The 16824-nt window shown below is 43.0% G+C and overlaps 1 protein-coding gene across 9 annotated transcripts in view; it reads right to left on the bottom strand.

Annotated features, from left to right (window-relative positions):
• FMNL2 (formin like 2) overlaps positions 1-16824 on the bottom strand; it is a 268963-nt gene that overhangs the window by 69876 nt on the left and 182263 nt on the right. For all 9 annotated transcript variants that reach the window (XM_034785953.1, XM_034785959.1, XM_034785957.1 and 6 more), the window contains one exon: positions 845-953. In XM_034785953.1, the coding sequence (XP_034641844.1) occupies positions 845-953 (109 nt within the window). The remainder of the gene's footprint in view (positions 1-844; positions 954-16824) is intronic.

Here is a 16824-nt window from a genome sequence, read left to right as displayed (position 1 = left end):
ACTCCATTTTTTTTTAATATTAACTTTTGATAGACATGCCTGGTCTGTTAAATATGTGTAAACAGAAATGACATGTCATAGGTATTGTAATGATGCTCACACTGTAATATGGAAACCCCTGTTAAATAGAGATCTGATTACTATATTCCTGTATATCTCTTGTAAACAACAGCTCACTGTTGTAACTATGTTGTTTCTGATATTTCCATGGCAAAGTTTGTAAACTTGTTAATACTTCCTAAATAAATAAATGGTTAAAAATAATACTTCACAGATTGTACAAGGCAAAACAAAGATAATGTTTTTAGAAGCTTTTTTTGCAAGTACATAACAGTTAATAGTAATTGTTACAGAGAAAATTCGAAGTGTCTGAAACCACAAGAATGTGCAGTATGACCACATCTTCACAGTGACAATACAGAGAAATTCTGAAATGAAGATTCATTTTGATCTAGTTTACTCTTTCCCATGCAATTTTATTATTGCTCTGCAGTAAGCACAGAGTGAAATCTGATATCGCCATCTGCATAACATTCTAACTGTTCTGTACAATTCCCATTAAACATCACACCTATCAAGTCTGTATATTGGGCTGAATTCTGAATTGTGCTGAGTTACGGGAGTGCAGCTCCCACTTAGTTAATGCAAATTGCCTCCATGTAAGTGAGACCAGAATTTGGCCGATAATGGACTGAATATAAATCTAGCAAATATACTGTATAGTAACAGGTAAGAAATTAAGCTTTCACCTCTGCTTTACTTTTTAAAATGATTATGCCTAGCTTCTTCTTCCACCTCCAGAAAGTAAGAGTTATTTTGTCAAAAATCATTGAAATGCAAGTACCTGGTAATTCATTATGGCACGTAAACACATGATGCAGACATGAACATCGTCTTTTTTACTCACTAATCTTGAATTTTTTAGTGTTCTTCTGCTCGGCAAGGTATTATACCTGCAAATAAAAGAGCAACTTGTATCAGTCACAGGACAACTTCTGTAGGTAGTAAAAGTATGGAAGCAGCTGTGTCTCCACCATTTATGAAAATATTAAAATTCCCTAGTTCTACTGGGTATACAAGCATCCGATATCCAACTACACAGTAAACACAAGACACAAGGACAAAAAAAGAAGCATCTTCTTTACACGTTAAGCCTCACATCATATTCTGCTTATGCCACATTGTGCTAGGTTTGCACACGGGTAATCCCAATCCATAGGTCTCAGTGGGACTCCTCAGGAAGGGAAGCACACTTTAGAGGAGGAAAGATCAAGCTTCTAGCTGAGAACTCTTTCTGCTCCAATATTCCTGGTTTCATTAAGTGTCCTTTCTGCATTTGTTGAGGTGACTACAGGCAGTAAGAAAGCAGCCCTATCTGAAGCAGTAGGTGAAACAATGAAGGCATTAGTTCAGCAGCTATTCTTTGTTCTTGGATATTTTGGCACCTCTCTGGATCTTGGCACTCCAGCATTAGTCACTGTCAGAGCGATCTGTTAATCACCATCTGTGCTAACTTCAGGCCCAGCAAAACCAGTCAGTCAGCACAAAGCCTGTAAACTTCCAGTCCCTTCTTTTCCACACAATGCAACTACTGCCATTGCCAATAATGTCACTCACCTAAAGACAGGTAGCTGCATCTTTGATGGAAATATAACAAGAGAGAAATAGTTGTCCATAAAGGAAAAGGTTTCAGATTTGTTCCACACATTCTATTAGGGTTACCATCCGTCCGGGTTTCCCCAGACATGTCCGGCTTTTTTAGCTTTAAATGGCCATCCGGGGGGGATTTCTAATAAGGTAGAAATGTCCGGGATTTCCCCCTTCCCCTCATGCAGAGTGCAGCGTGGCTGATTGGACGGCTGTGCCTGATTGAAAGCCGCTCGCAGCCACTGGGGCCTCTAGCAGCCAGAGTCCCTCCCCCTCCCCCGCTCCCTCCTCCACTGCAGAGCAGCGCCTTATTTGTTTGGCTGCACATGGAGCTCACAGCTCTCCCTCGGCCTGGTGTGGGGGGGGAGGCAGGCAAGGGACAGGGAACCGAGGGGTTAGATTGGTCAGGGGTTCTGGGGGGGCTGTCAGGAGAAGGGGGTGTAAAGAGCGGTTGGGGCAGGCAGGGGACAGGGAACGGGGGGTTAGATTCGTCGGGGGTTCTGGGGGGGCTATCGGGAGATGGGGGTGTAGATAGCGGTTGGGGCAGTCAGAGGACAGGGAGCAGGGAGGTGGGGGTGGAGTCCTGGGAGCAGTTAGGGTGGGGGGGACAGGTAGGGGGATTCTGAGGGGGGCGGGAAGTGGGAGGGGGGCGGGGCTAAGGCGGCACCCCGTGTCCTCTTTTTTGATTGTTGAAATATGGTAACCCTAATTCAAAACTGGTCTAAAATCTTCTCTTTATAACATGTGAGCAATCATATGGATGTCTATGAGTCCAAACATATGTAACAAACAGAATTTGACCTTATATCTATAATTTTCACTGCTGTGTTATCTAGAGATCAGATTCTATTTAAAAATTATGTCTGGCTTTCATGCTGAACAAGATGAAGTCCTCTAAAAGTATTTGGGGGGAAAACCAGCTTTCTAGAGCCTTCCCCAAAACAGAAGCATGTGTTATTTTTATTAGAACCTGACCCTTGTAAACCAACTTAAATCCTATTAGGTGAGTCAATGGAACAAATAAAAAGGGAACTCTTTAAATCTGCCATTTCCATGGACCATTACTGAAACACAAATTTCATTTCTTCATGAGATATCAGGTTGCAGACAAAAGCAAAACTGAAGAGCCGTGCGTAAGAAAACAATGTACAAGAACAACACAGTTACATTCTTACACTCTTAGTGAATTTAGAAATTGAATAAATAATGAGAAAATTGTAATTATCGCCATGATAATCTTTTGAAATGAACTACCAACAGCATGATAATCTAAATATGCACTGCAGATTAATGTCTAGTATCAGCCAAGTTGCATCCCTCAAATTCAGAGGGGCTGATTGCCCCATGGATTGCCAGGAAACCTGTGCAAAAGGAATGGAAGAGGTTTAGCAACATTGTGTGCTCTCTCATGCAGCCATGCACCTGGACTCTGCATGCAAAGTGCTATGGGATAAGTGGGTGCTGTCTGGTAGAAAGGAGGCATGGTGGTGGAAAAATCCTATAGCACATGCTGAACCAATGTTAAAATAGATCCATAAAGAAGGCCTTAGACACTATTGTAATCCTACAGACCTCAATGGTACTACTGATTTACACCAGTGTGAGAGCAAAATCAAGCCTGGAGAGTGAAAATTCAAGCAGTTTCCAGAAGCTAAATTAGGGGTTTCAGCTATCTAGAGGGACACACAAGAGACATGACAGGACTACTCAGTTTAAGTGAGGCAAGTAGTAGCCTATGTTACCATACACAAATACATCCTAAAGACATGGAGGGGAAGCATAGTATTGCAAGATACAGATTGTGTCAGATGTGCATTGACAGCCTCTTGGAGTTGGAATTGTATGTCAGCTGGCAGACTGTGAGGGTGGGAGTAGCTGTTGACTTCAGGTACTGGCAGCTAGTTATATAATGGTGTATATTTGCACATCAACTGTGGATGCCACATCAACATCTAAGTCCATATGACATTTAGACTTACTGAGTTTGGTGCACTCACTCTTGTGTCTTAATCTGGCAGCTGGACTGTGACAGTAATCTGGAGGAGCAGTGTTTTCTGTGCACACCATGAATTCCACCTCCTGTGGAATGTGGATTTTTTGCTCCATCCATGTTGTAGCAACACTCCTCCATGCTAAATGGCCATGTTGCTCTCAGCTGCTCATGGTCATATGATGACATGGTCATATGATGACACGGTCATGTGTTTATATTCTGTATTCCTATATCCAGTGCTGCTGAGAGTGTTGCTTCCTGCAGATGTACAACAATAAAATTTTGTGGCAGTAAGATCATCTTCTTATCTTAGCATTTGGTCAGGGTGCACACAGCAGACCACACCCACTGCTGGCTATTAACATGGTTGAATTCATATATCTGGACCAGTTAGTGTAATTTGAGAGTGAAAGGATGCTACAACACACATAAGCATGTTTCTACATGGTCTGGTTCTACATTCCCTGCACATGCATGAGTTTAATAGGCATGTAGGGTGTTCAAGAAGTTCAGAGTTGAGCTCCCAGATTTTCGCCCATTTTCATGCATCTCTTTTTCTCCATGCCTGTCTTTGCAGTAAACTGGCTGTTTGAGTCCAACATTTATTACATTTGTTGTTTTCAAACTATCAAACTCAGATCTCCAAATGTAGGAACAGAATCTAAAAATCAATGAAGAGATAGCGACAGTGATTTAAATAACATTAATGCCACTAAAATATCTGAAAAAATTATATTTATTACACAATGAGCGGTTCCATTTGAGAAAAAAGACATTCATAGATAAAACATGGCCAGTTTACTAGTTGCCATCATTTGTAAAAAGAAGTCTTCCTCAAATACATGCATGCGTCTTCACATTTGGCACTGCAGTTTTCACAATTTAGCCCACATTTTTTGGTTTATATGTTAAAAAAAAGGGGGGGGGGGAGAGCAAGCCAGATTTTGGTATCAGTCAATCTAGTTTCAATATATAATCATAACTTTTAAAATTAAGAGCCATCTCTCTCTAACCACAGCCTGAATGGAATTACAAACACATTTTTGTGATGTCTAATGATGACTGGTACTTTTTAAAACAATAACCATGTGGCCAGCCCGAGGAAAGTCATATGTAATCTGTTTAGCCTTAACTTAAATTCTCTCTCTCTCTCGGGATTGTGGCAGTTTCTGAGAGTGAGGCTGTGTATGGTGTGTGCTGTGTACACTAGCTGGGTTTTTGTTAGTCTGTGCTTTTTTTTGTTACTTGCTGTTTATTTTAGGAGTGTGGTTGGTTCCCCCGCCTTTTCCTTGGGAAGTGGCGGGGTTTCTCCATGGGTCCACTTCAGATAGGTTTAGCAGTTTGACGCCTAAGCATGGGGTTTCGTATGTGCCTGCTGTCTCTTGCACTGTGTTGTTTACTTGTTTACTTCTGTTTTTCCAATGTTCCCCCATTTCCTTCACAATGAGACACTAGTGTATGTTCTATCCTGTTATGGGAAGGTAGTTTCTGCTGCTAGGATGGAAGAAGCCAGAGGTGAGGCATGTTATGTCATTCTGGCACCAGGTTTATATGGTTCCAAATAACCCTGAACACTCCTTGAACCTGATTTAAAAGCACCCCACAGATGGGGCAAATTATACAGTGTTTGCTACCTCTGAAAGTATGAAATATTTCCTTTGTGGTGAAATATTTCATTTGAAGGGTTCCTGCCGAGGCACTGCTGGCTCAGTGGTCCATGGTAAGAAAGTGGGACCCCAGGATAATGGGAAGGGGACTAGGGGATCAAGGGACCAGCAGAAAACAGAGCCTGCATCTGCACTGCCAGATTTTGTCACCTCCTCCTCACCATAGGTGGTCTGCCATTGTCTAGGGAGCAGCCCTCACAGTGGAACCTCTGCTGTGATCCCATCACTTGTGCCTGGACAGAAACGAGTCCTGGAGATTGAGGAGCACCTCCCAGCATAGGGAGTAGAGAGAGATTGTAGAGATGTGGATGAAGAACAGACCAATGACATGGATTTAGGTGTGACTCCTTCTAACAGGGGCTAAGACTTTGGAGGCCCCTGAGCTGCTGACAGTGGCTGAGGATGGAGCTGTGTGTCCTTAGAAGGATAGCATTGCACTGGGTGGTAGCTCCAGTGGGGTACTGTCTTTCCCTGGCATGGTGAGTCCTCAAGCCCCCAATACTGCATGCTGCAATGATGATGCTGTGTCCCACCTGAAGCTGTACTGCCTATCCTTCTTGGGAAAACAGACATGCCAGCTGCTCCCACTGAATCTCCCTCCTTCATGAATGATGAGACTGTTATAGTGGCGGTTCAACATTCGTCTGAGCAGGTGGAGTCTGAGGGAGATGAAGAGGATGATGATGATCTCTCTGACTCCTTACTGGTTCCTGATGTCTCAGCCAGGTTGGGTACAGCGTGAAGGAGATTAGTGATTTTTTGGACAGCACTAAAGGGAAGCCAGGAGTTGAGGTCCAGGGCTATTTCTATGTCTTACAGTGCTTTGCTCATTCAACTGCCCTTGTCTTGAGAGAGACCTCAGTTGATCGTAGGAAACATTTCCATCTCAAAACGTTGCTGAGCAAGATGCAGAAGCTCGTGGATTGTTCAAGATATACAGGCTTCCCCATGGCTCATCTTGTTCAAAGTACTTCCAGTTCCTATTGTTTCTCTCTGCTGCTTGACTTTCTGCTTTTAGTCTTCATGGTGCTGCTCAACTTTGGCTCTCTAAATATTAACGGATGCCAGGATGGTCATAAAAGAAAACAACTCTTTGAATTTCTCAGACAAAAACAGGCTGATGTTGTCCTTTTGCAAGAAGTGCCCTGAGACCCTGACAATCAGGGGAACTGGTTGAAGGAATGGGAAGTGAAAACTTTCTCAAACTACTGCTCCAATGTCACTGCTGGGGTAACTGTTCTCTTTTTCCAGGGTGCAGGGGCACTGATCCTTTCTGTGAAGGAGATTGTGCAGAGCCGGTTCCTCCAGGTGGAGACCTGTATTGTCACTATTTTTAAAAATCTTTTTACTGTGTATGCCCCTACTCTGAGGCGAGATTTTGTCCTTCCTGCAAACACTTGCCCATGCTGCTTGGCTGTGACCCTTATACTATTATTGTCCTGGGAGGGAATTTCAGTTTCACTGTAGATTATGTTTTAGACATGAACCATGAGGAGCCACACCCTCAGTCAGCCAGGGAACTGTATTGTCTCAAGCAGACCTTTGGGCCAGTAGATGTTTGGAAGTTCTCTCACCCCATTGTTAGGCAATATTCTTAGCTGAAGGCCTCAAGGGCTAGACTGGATCACTTTTATAACATGAAGGCCAGTGTGAATATGTTTGTTTGGTCTTCCATGTCTCCCACTCACTTGTCTGATCATCATTATGTCAGTGTGTCTCTCCTTATTCCTGCCTGTGATTACCACTACCGCTTTAATACCAAATTATTACAGGACTTGAATTTCAACAATTGCAGTGGCACCTCTGGGATTAAGGTGCTGGGGGTCTTTTTTGGATCTGAACAATATATGCTAAGGAAGCTGGTGGGGGTTAAGGAGAAGGTGCAAGGGCATTTGCAGAAATGGTGCTGGCTCCTTCCTGGACTCTCTTTTTTGGAGGTGGGTTTTGACTGCCAACAATCTTGTGGCCTCAATCTTGTGGAACCGGCTAATGTGTCTGGACCCCCTCCACCCGAGACTTTTGGGCCAGATTCAGAGGCTTATTAACCATTTATTAATAGTTACCACTGGTTGCACCCTGATTTGCTGTTCCTGCCAAGATGAAGGGGGCTAGAGGCTCACTGATTTAGTCAGCAGGGAGGCAGTCCTTCACCTGCAGTCTGTTCAGCAGTTGCTATATTTATTCTGACTCCCCACAAGCCTGGAAAACCCTTGTCATCTCTCTTCTCTGTTTGACTGGGGGGATGGACTTTGACACTCACCTACTTTTGTTGGCACCTGGTCGATCACAGAGGCTAGATTTGCCTCCATTCTACAATGATCTTTTAATAACCTGGCTACTTCTGCAAAGCATGCAATCAGACCAGGCATTTTCCAATTTATGGCTCTTGGAAGAGCCACTTTTTTTTAACCCATATTTTCCTGCTGAAGTTCTCTCCAGAAGCCTGTTTATGGCTTTTACCCAGGGTGGGTTGACCAAGCTGCCCCTCATGGTTGTTCCTAATTGGTCAATCTGGAAGTCACTGACAGCTCTTGCTGTTTAGACAACAATCTGGTCTGTACATTTTTTGAATAAGGTCCTGGCTGAATTCCAGGTGTGCTCCCTCAGCGGGCTGCTCAGTATTTGCAGAATTTTTTTGCAGGGACTCCTGCGTCCCCCTCACTAGTTGTCTCCCTTCTGTGGATGAGATCCTGGTGCAACCAGTCAGATTGTTGTCCTGGAAGGGTTTGGTGAATGTTCCTTTTGTAACCCTGACCAAGAGGCAGCTCTATGGCATGTGTGTCAAGGTGCGGCAGCATTATGCCACAATCTCTGATGTCCCTGATGCAGCTTGGGGGGGATATCTCTGTCCCCAGCTTGGAGGATGCTGCACGAACCTCCTCTTCCTAAGTGCTCCAGTGACTTGCAGGGGAGCGTCCTGCATAGCATTGTAGCAACCGGTTGTTTTGTGCACCATATTACCCCTGAGGTGTCTGCGCAGTGACCCTTCTGTTCGGCTTCAGACACAGTGTTTCATTTTCTCCTACACTGCCCGTGTTCCATTTCTCTTTTTGGTTTTTTTTGCAACAGCTTTCTAGCAGTTAGGGACTGGTTTTCTCCAAGCTCCTGTTTGTTCTCAGAGTGAGATACAGGGCTCTCATTCAGCCAGTTTCCTGCCGGACTAACTTCTTGCTGGGTCAAGCAAAACTAGCCTTTGAAATATCACCAGGACAGAATGGCCACTGTAAAGCGGTGTGATGTGCTAGGGCTGTTCCATGCACTGATTGTGGCCTGGCTACAGACTGACTTGTAATCTGGACACTTTTGGGTTGACTTGGTGTATTAACAATATTTGAGTGAACCAGGTGATGATGATGCTTTACTGATTCTTGTTTAATGTTTGCTTAAGATGTGTTTTGCTTTATTTTATTAATATCTTTGTGTATATGTTGTAATTTTTTAATATTCTTGAAGTTTTTAATGTGACTTTATGTGACTAAAGGTGTTTTTCATGTAATGTCAGTCTTTCTCTCCTCCTTCTCGTATTCTGCTTCTTCACTGCAGTAACTCAAGTAAATTATTAATTTTTGATAGAAGTCTGCATTGCTACTATCCACTGAACATTCAAAGACCAAAAAATCACGAAGTACAGTGTTCCTAAGCTCTGAGTATTCTTCATTTACTAATATTTTTCATCCTCAGTATCATTTCAGTAAATGGAGTTGAAATATGTCACCCATTAATTTCTTGAATAAGAACTAGTCTCTCTAAATCTGAAATAAAACCTAGTTATTCTGGAAACTGGTTTAGTTACTACCTTTTACAGCTACTCCCAATAGTCAAATGATCCCGAATATCCACACCAGGCATTTTCTCACCTTTATTGTGGTAGTGCAAAATCAGTAGAAGGCCACAGGCAACTTTTTATGAAGCCTAGATATATTTATGTAGCTAGAAATGGTTTGCAAGTCAACAACTTTGTTTCGATTTAAATGGTAACCCTCAACATTTATAAGTTTAAATGAAGATAAAGGCAAAACTAATGACCAAAACGTTTCCATTTGTCATAGACCACTAGGCCTGATTTTACTTTTGTTCACAATACCATATTTATACAGTAAAGAGTCCAAGCTCCTTGATGAGGGGCAGCCAAATTCTTACAGTCACACTGAGCTAATCACTAACTTTTAGCCAATGTGGTGGGTGGGAGGGCTAACTTCTAATTTTGCCCTAGACTAGCAGTTTCTTTTTGTCTGCTCTGGGAAACAGACACATATTCTGTTGCTCCAGCTCTGCATTTTCTCGTTGATGCTCTAGGCTGTTTGCATACACTCAGCTATGACCTTTTCTCTTAACCCACCTCAGACCATCTACTTGTTCTTGGCTACTCAAGACCTCTTGCTTCTTCCTACTAGGTCAAAGTCAATCAACCTTTCTCAGCCACTTCAGGCTAGCAGCTTCTCCTTGTGCACTTGTCAGGTTCACTCTATTTTCACTGATTGGGACACCAAGTTTTAACCTAATTAAAGAAATTCATACCACTGCAAGTAACAGCATGGAAAGGTGCTCCAGTATTGCCAGCCCCAAACATTCAAAACTCATACGACAGGCCCCTCCAAAATCATGAGATTGGATTAAAATGTTGAGATTTTTTTTAAAAGAACATTTTGAGCTGTTTTTACTGGCCCTCTGGTTTTTGAGTCTTTAGTGAGGGGTCATATTTTAAATTTTTTCTGCTCAACCATGAGGACCACAACCTTTTTTTTAAGTGAAAGATGAGGTTCTCACAAAATCACACGACTCCAGGAGCCAGAACTTTCAGAAAAACACCAAATAACACAAAATTTGTGGTAAAATTGCAAAAGTTGGCATCACTGGTGCTCTCATCCCATCTAATGCTAAATTTTCCATTCATAAATATAAAATATTGTGCCGGACACCTAATTCAGGAAAGTATTACAATTCTCTGAGTTAGTTTTTAAATATTACACATTTGGTTCCACTTGTCTGTACAGCTGTTGCATACAGAGACAAAATAGTACACTAATTTTGTGTAGTCAGTTCTTTGCATCATCCTCTGTATAGTGTGCTCAGAGCAGAGAGTCTGGGCTTATAACTGCCTTAATTCTGCCTTTCCCATCTTCTTCCTTGAGTTCCAGTAGGGATCAGATCTCTAGTTAAAGGGAAATGGGTGCCATGGATAGACGCTCTCCAGAGTACACACAGTCTGAATGAAGTCTGCAGTTCATTTTGTTTGAAAATTCCATGAGCTTCCCAGTGTCATATGCAGCCTTATAGGAAAGGAAAAAAGCCTTTGGAAGGAAAAAATCATGCTTTTGTTGTAGGACTGCCACATGCGTTCCAATGGAAAGACATACAAGCAAAGTCTTTCTTCAATTAATACGTATGAAATAAAATCACTAAGCCAGCTTTGTGTCATGGCAAATTGTATCAGGAATTGCCTCTTAGAATTCACTGTGCTATGGGGTTACCACATCCTACCTTGTTGTCTCAGAAATTTCCATGGCTGCATCCGTTATGCTATTAGAAGAGTAAGAAATGGCGGCTTTAGTGAGAAATGAGTGTCAAGTGATAAGCTATGGAGAGCTAAGCAAAGTTCTATTGCTTGGTCAGAGCTGTGCAGTTTTGGTTCTCAGGGGCTTGTGTAAACTTTTTATTTGCTTTCAATTCACATGAATTTACAGGCCCCGAGTTTTGAGGTAAAAGGAACCCAAAAACATAAATAGCTCCAATTCACTCGAAACTGGATGCAGGCTTGATAGAAACAGGACCCAAGTTCACTTGAAAAGTTGTAAGCATTTAGCTAACCCAGAGGTGGGCAAACTACGGCCCGCAGGACCCTCCTGCCCAGTCCCCTGAGCTCCTGGCCCGGGAGGCTCGCCCCCGGCCCCTCCCCTGCTGTTCCCCCTCCCCCGCAGCCTCAGCGCGCCCCGCTGCCGGCGCAATGCTCTGGGCGGCTGGGCTGCGAGCTCCTGGGGCAACGCCGCTGCAGAGCCCGACCTGACCCGGTGCTCTGTGCTGTGCAGCGTGGCTGTAGCGCCACCAGCCACCGGTGCTCCAGGCAGTGCGGTAAGGGGGCAGGGAGCAGGGGGGGTGGATAGAGGGCAGGGGAGTTCGGGGTGGTGGTCAGGGGGTGAGGGGGTGGATAGGGGTCGGGGAGGTCAGAGGGCGGGGAACAGGGGCGTTGAATGGGGGCAGGAGTTCCAGGGGGTAATCAGGAGGGAGGGAGGGGTTGGATGGGGCGGCGGGGGGCAGTCAGGGGACAGGGAAAAGGGGTGGTTGGATGGGGCAGGAGTCCCGGGGGGGCTGTCAGGAATGAGAGGAGGGGTTGGATGGGGCAGCGGGGGGCAGTCAGGGGCAGGGGTTCCAGGGTCAGTCAGGGAACAGGGTGGGTTGGATGGGACAGGAGTCCTGGGGGGGTGGGGGGGAAGGGGGCGCTGTCAGGGGGCGAGAAGCGGGGGGGGGGAGAGACAGGGGGCAGGCCACGCCCCCTCCCCTAACCAGCCCTCCAATTTCCAAAACCTGATGCAGCCTTCAGGCCAAAAAGTTTGCCCGCCCCTGAGCTAACCTATACTGAGTTTCAAGGCCTGAATTCAGACAGGTGACTTTTAGCAGGAGTTGGGGGTACTCAGCACTTTACAGGATCAGACCTAAAGTTTATTATGAAATATGAAATCAGGCAACTTTTGGGTGGTTTCAGCTGTCGTAATAAAAGTTTCATACATTACAACTAGAGCTATCTTGCTTACTCCTTTCTGTCTACAACCCCAGAGCAACGAGAGCTTTGATGTGTCAACACCCTAACGGTCTCTATTCCTGGTCTGCTTTGCATTGCTGGTTGTTTTAATAAGCAGACACCATTTGCAAAGGGCACCTGGCCCTATACACTAACATATTAAGGGGTTAATTCACTACATCTACCCACCATTTAGCACTGATTGCATGGTTTTCTATAGCCTATTTGAGTAAACAGTTGTGACTGTGTTCAGAAACTGCCAGTGTTGAACACTTAGGCTCTTTTTCCTTCCATTCTCAAAGTGGGAAATTCACAGTTTGCCCAAATAATGAACTTAAGCTATCTAAGTGTAATATAAATTGATTATATGCTAGCTAGGGGTCAGATCTATGCTGAACAGGAATTGAAAGCAATGCATAGCTCTGTGTGGCACAAAGTTATCAATGTGACTAAATACTTCCCTTTTGGAGCCTCCATTTGAACATGAATTGGGAAATTAAAGACAGCTGCCTTTATTCGTTAAAGTACATATATTTGTTAAAAATGGAGAAAAAGCTGCAACATAATGTTCTAAGTTACTTGTAGCTATGTAGAGATCTTTTCTGTAATTCTCTCACATCTGTTTCAAGGCACTAAAGAAAGAACAAGTGATTTACGTTTTGGATGTTAATAATCAAACCTACTGTTATCTATATTATACCATTTTTAGGAAAAAGTCTTCAAAATCCAGTGCATCTTTTCCTGCATTTCCAAAATTCCTTTAAATATCTATAGATTTTTTTGTCAGATGTAACAGATGGAAACAACACTCCTTATACTAATAAAAGATGACCTGGAGAACAAAGGCAGGATCCAGAATTTCAGGCTGCCTAGAGTGCCAGAAGAAATGGAGTCTGGGGAGTGAGAATATTTTGAAGTTCAGTAGCTCTTGGGATTACTCTGGGCCCCCACTGCCTACAGATTATATAAATATGATATTCCCCCAGAGACTACCTGAAAAGAAATCTGCTCAGTCTGAGAAATCTCCTGACCCATGCTCCTAATTACTTATGTGCCTTTCCAGATGCCTACTCCACTCCTTACCTAGTGAGCACATTTACGAAGCTGGATCTTAAAGCCTCTACATTCAATTTGTAATCTTATATATTAATCTCTTCTGAAGAAGAGATTCATGCTAGATAAACAACAACTGTAGGCAACAGGTATGAACATATCTTTACTGTATCTGGCAAAACTGCAGCTAAAAAGAACCAGCCGATGTTTGTTTTGAGATTCCCCTATAGAAGAAAACCCTTTTTACGGCTAGTCAAAAAGGTGACGGAAAAGTTATCTAGTCCACCTCTCTGCCAAAAGATAGTGAGCTATCCAGTTCACTCTGATATAGACTAGTTTGATATGTGGGTTTACTCCAGCATCACTCTTCGTGTTTTTGCTCTGTGCTTTGGGTTTCCACTTAGGGCAATATCCCTGCCTCCTCTCCTCTTCCATCATCTTCCACACCATGGATCACTGTTAAACACGCTATACTCATTATGCTCACAGAACTTTCATTGAATTTAGTGGCTCTGCAGGGTGAGGAACAAGTACAGAATATGCAATAGAAAGCTGCAGTGCAGAGAAGATATTCATACTGCAGACTGGAGAATGGAATTTTGCCCTTGATTCCCATATGCTCCCTATATCAAATGCTACTTGCCTCAAAGAGACTTAAGTGACATAGACTGGTGATGGCTTTAGCATGTGGACTTCTTTACTTTGATTCTATGCACTGGAATCAGTATTTTTTTTATTTAGTGGCAATTGTAATACTGCCCTATGGTATTTGTTGCCTTCCTAGCATTAGACTATACTGGCAATAGCTCAGACCCCTCACTTAGAACTGAGCCAAACTTGGGTGGATGAGGTTATGCCCTGAGCTTCTATTGCTTTCTTTTCATTTCTTGTTACCAAATGTTAGGCTGATGTGAACATTCAGATGATTGTTGGTTTTGATTTCCTCTCTGCTGCACGTCAAAAATTATGTCATTGATAGTATATTTACTCTAGTAATTAAACTCATATGGTTCCTCTTTTATTGCCTTTGCCCCTCTTTTAAAGAAAACCTATAAAAAGTTGTTTCTGAAGAAGAAAAAAAGGGACCCTCACCAAGTGCATGCTCCTGTAGTTTATAATCGTTTCGACAGTTAGACATTCAAAGGGAGAGGGGGAGGTCATCTGTGGCTGGGCTACTTTGTTTTTATACTTGTGCTGATGTCTGCTGTTTGAATGTCTGACCCAATATTTCCAAATTTGTTACACTGCATCCATATGGAAAAAGCCGGTTTGAGGGAAAGGAAATTGTTGCTGATTATACATTATAGCCAAGGTTCCCCAGTCTCATCTAGTCCTCATCTAGATTTAATAACAGACCACTTCAGTACTAGTGCAATCATTTCTTTACTTTTATTGAATTTACTAAGAATGTGTTAATGAGTTTAGTTCTTGTGAAAGGTGCTGAGCTGACACCTTCAGAGACTGGTTTATTTGCCATAGATGAGGTACAGCACAGATCCCCACATCTGTCATCTAGACAGCCTGGAGACCTTAGTGGTTGAGAGCCTAGTTCAGTCTCCAGGCCCATGCTTCTCCAGTAACACTGCCAAGGGAGCTTATTGCTCAGCACTTTGCAGGATTGAACCCTAAGCAGTCAAACTGGTAAGCAAGTCTAACATTTACAAGCCATTCATGCAGCTTCTACAGACTCTTCATGGACAACTATAAAACACCTGTGCAAAAAACTCATGTATATAAAGTGAATGAAGGCCCCAGTTCAGCAAAGTATTTAAAGACATGCCTAACACATTGACTTCAGTGGGACTACTTATGTGCTTAAAATTAGGCATGTGCTTAAGTGCCTTGGTGAATGAGGCCTATTGCACTGTATTGTTATTCAGCTTTCCCAGTTCCACCTATCTAGATTAGGGTTATACTGCCACCCGTGACCATGAGGGTCTTCACGTAAAATCAATAATAATAAAGCAAGTCCCTAGTGGACTTCATGGAGTCACTGCCACGTCTCTATTTCTGGGGTCAAAACTCTGCTTGGGGTAGAGGTTTTTTTTTGGGGGGGGGGAGTAGGAATTTAGGGATAGAAGGGGGTGTCAATGTTGTGTCATTCTGATGTTGGTAAGACTCTGGATTCACCTGATTCCCTCTGGTTCCATAACTAGATCCCCTTGACTGATAGATAATGAGCTTGCACTCTACAAAAGGCAGGGAAGGATACTCCCAAAAAGGGGAGGCTTAGAAAATATTTTAAAATGGCAGCACCCACAAACATTGAAATAACTGAGGCCTATCAGCATCTCCACTCTAGCTGGGCTATAAACATTTGCTCCAGGTGGAACAGAATGTATGTTATTCTTGATCCAAGAACAACTTTTTCCCCCCATGTACCATTTTTAAACAAGGAAAAGAACTCTTCCAGTTGTTTCAAAGTTGCAGATGTACAGGCCCATGAATAGTGATTGGGTTAAATTTGGAGACTAAATTCAATCATCAGAACATGAGATACAGGGATTTGTTCTAAGTGCAAATTTGAATGAAAACTGATTCTGAGGGAACCTTATCACCTCCAAATTATATACATATGCATACATACAAAAATAAAATATATTCAGGATACAGTCAACTCCTGACGTTCTTACTTCTTTTTAACTCAGGAAAGTTTCCATAGATTCCTATGATAGAAATGAAGTTTGTCTGAGTACAACCCAAGTAAAGACCTCAGTATTGGCCTATTCAGCATACACACAATACATAATGGAGAGGGGTGCTCAAGAATCTGTATTGGCTTAAATTTGAAATGAGAGCATGACTCTCAAGTGGGAGTAATGCTGTCATCCCGGTTAAGTGACAATAAAATCCCTAAAGCACCACTCTCTATCAGATATTTCAGTTAAGCCACATACATTTCTTATTCTACCCCCATTTTTGTTTTCTGTCCCCAGTCTTGCTATGCTCTTTCCTCTTTAAAATATACTAGTTGCTATGGAAACAGTTATGAGACTGGAATTAGGCAGAATTTGACTAAGAGCTGCAGAAAGTCAATTAAAGTAACAACTTGAAAAGTGATGGATAATCTTAGCCATGCATAAGACAGGGACAAACAAATGGATAGAAAGACAAGGTCAACGTTATCAACTAGGAGGGATTTACAACAGGGATAAATTTGGCCTATACCAGTGGAGGGCAGAATTTGGTCCTACACCTACTTCACAACATTGTTTGGTTTTTATTTCAGATTCATTGTATTTTAACTAAACATAACGACAATCCAGGACCCTATGGGAATGTCTACACTGCAATAAAAGACCTGCGGCATGGCTGCAGCTGGCCCAGGTCAGCTGACTTGGGCTCACAAGGCTCGGGCTGCAGTTCAGACTCTGAAACCCTGCGAGCGGGAAGAGTCTCACAGTCAGGGGCTCCAGCCCAAATCCAAATGCCTACACTGAAATTTTACAGCCTCGCAGCCTAAGCTCTGAGAGTCTGAGTCAGCTGACCCAGGCCCTGAGACTCAGTGCCGCAAGTTTTTTACCACAGTGTAGACATACCCTAATAGCTTCAGCTAAGCTTTGAAGACCTATACAAGTTAAACATGGTTAGGAATAATTCAAGCCCTTGGAACAGGTGTAATCCAAGATGCCTGCCATCTTACAGAGATAATAATAAAAATGATTGTAAAGAAATTGACATAAGTCAGGTGCTGCTGATTTGCACAGCAAAAAGTCTGTTTCAGGAAA

This window comes from Trachemys scripta, chromosome 11, assembly GCF_013100865.1.
Source record: "Trachemys scripta elegans isolate TJP31775 chromosome 11, CAS_Tse_1.0, whole genome shotgun sequence".
In the NCBI taxonomy this organism is placed as follows: domain Eukaryota; kingdom Metazoa; phylum Chordata; order Testudines; family Emydidae; genus Trachemys; species Trachemys scripta.
This window is presented reverse-complemented; position numbering and strand designations above follow the sequence as displayed.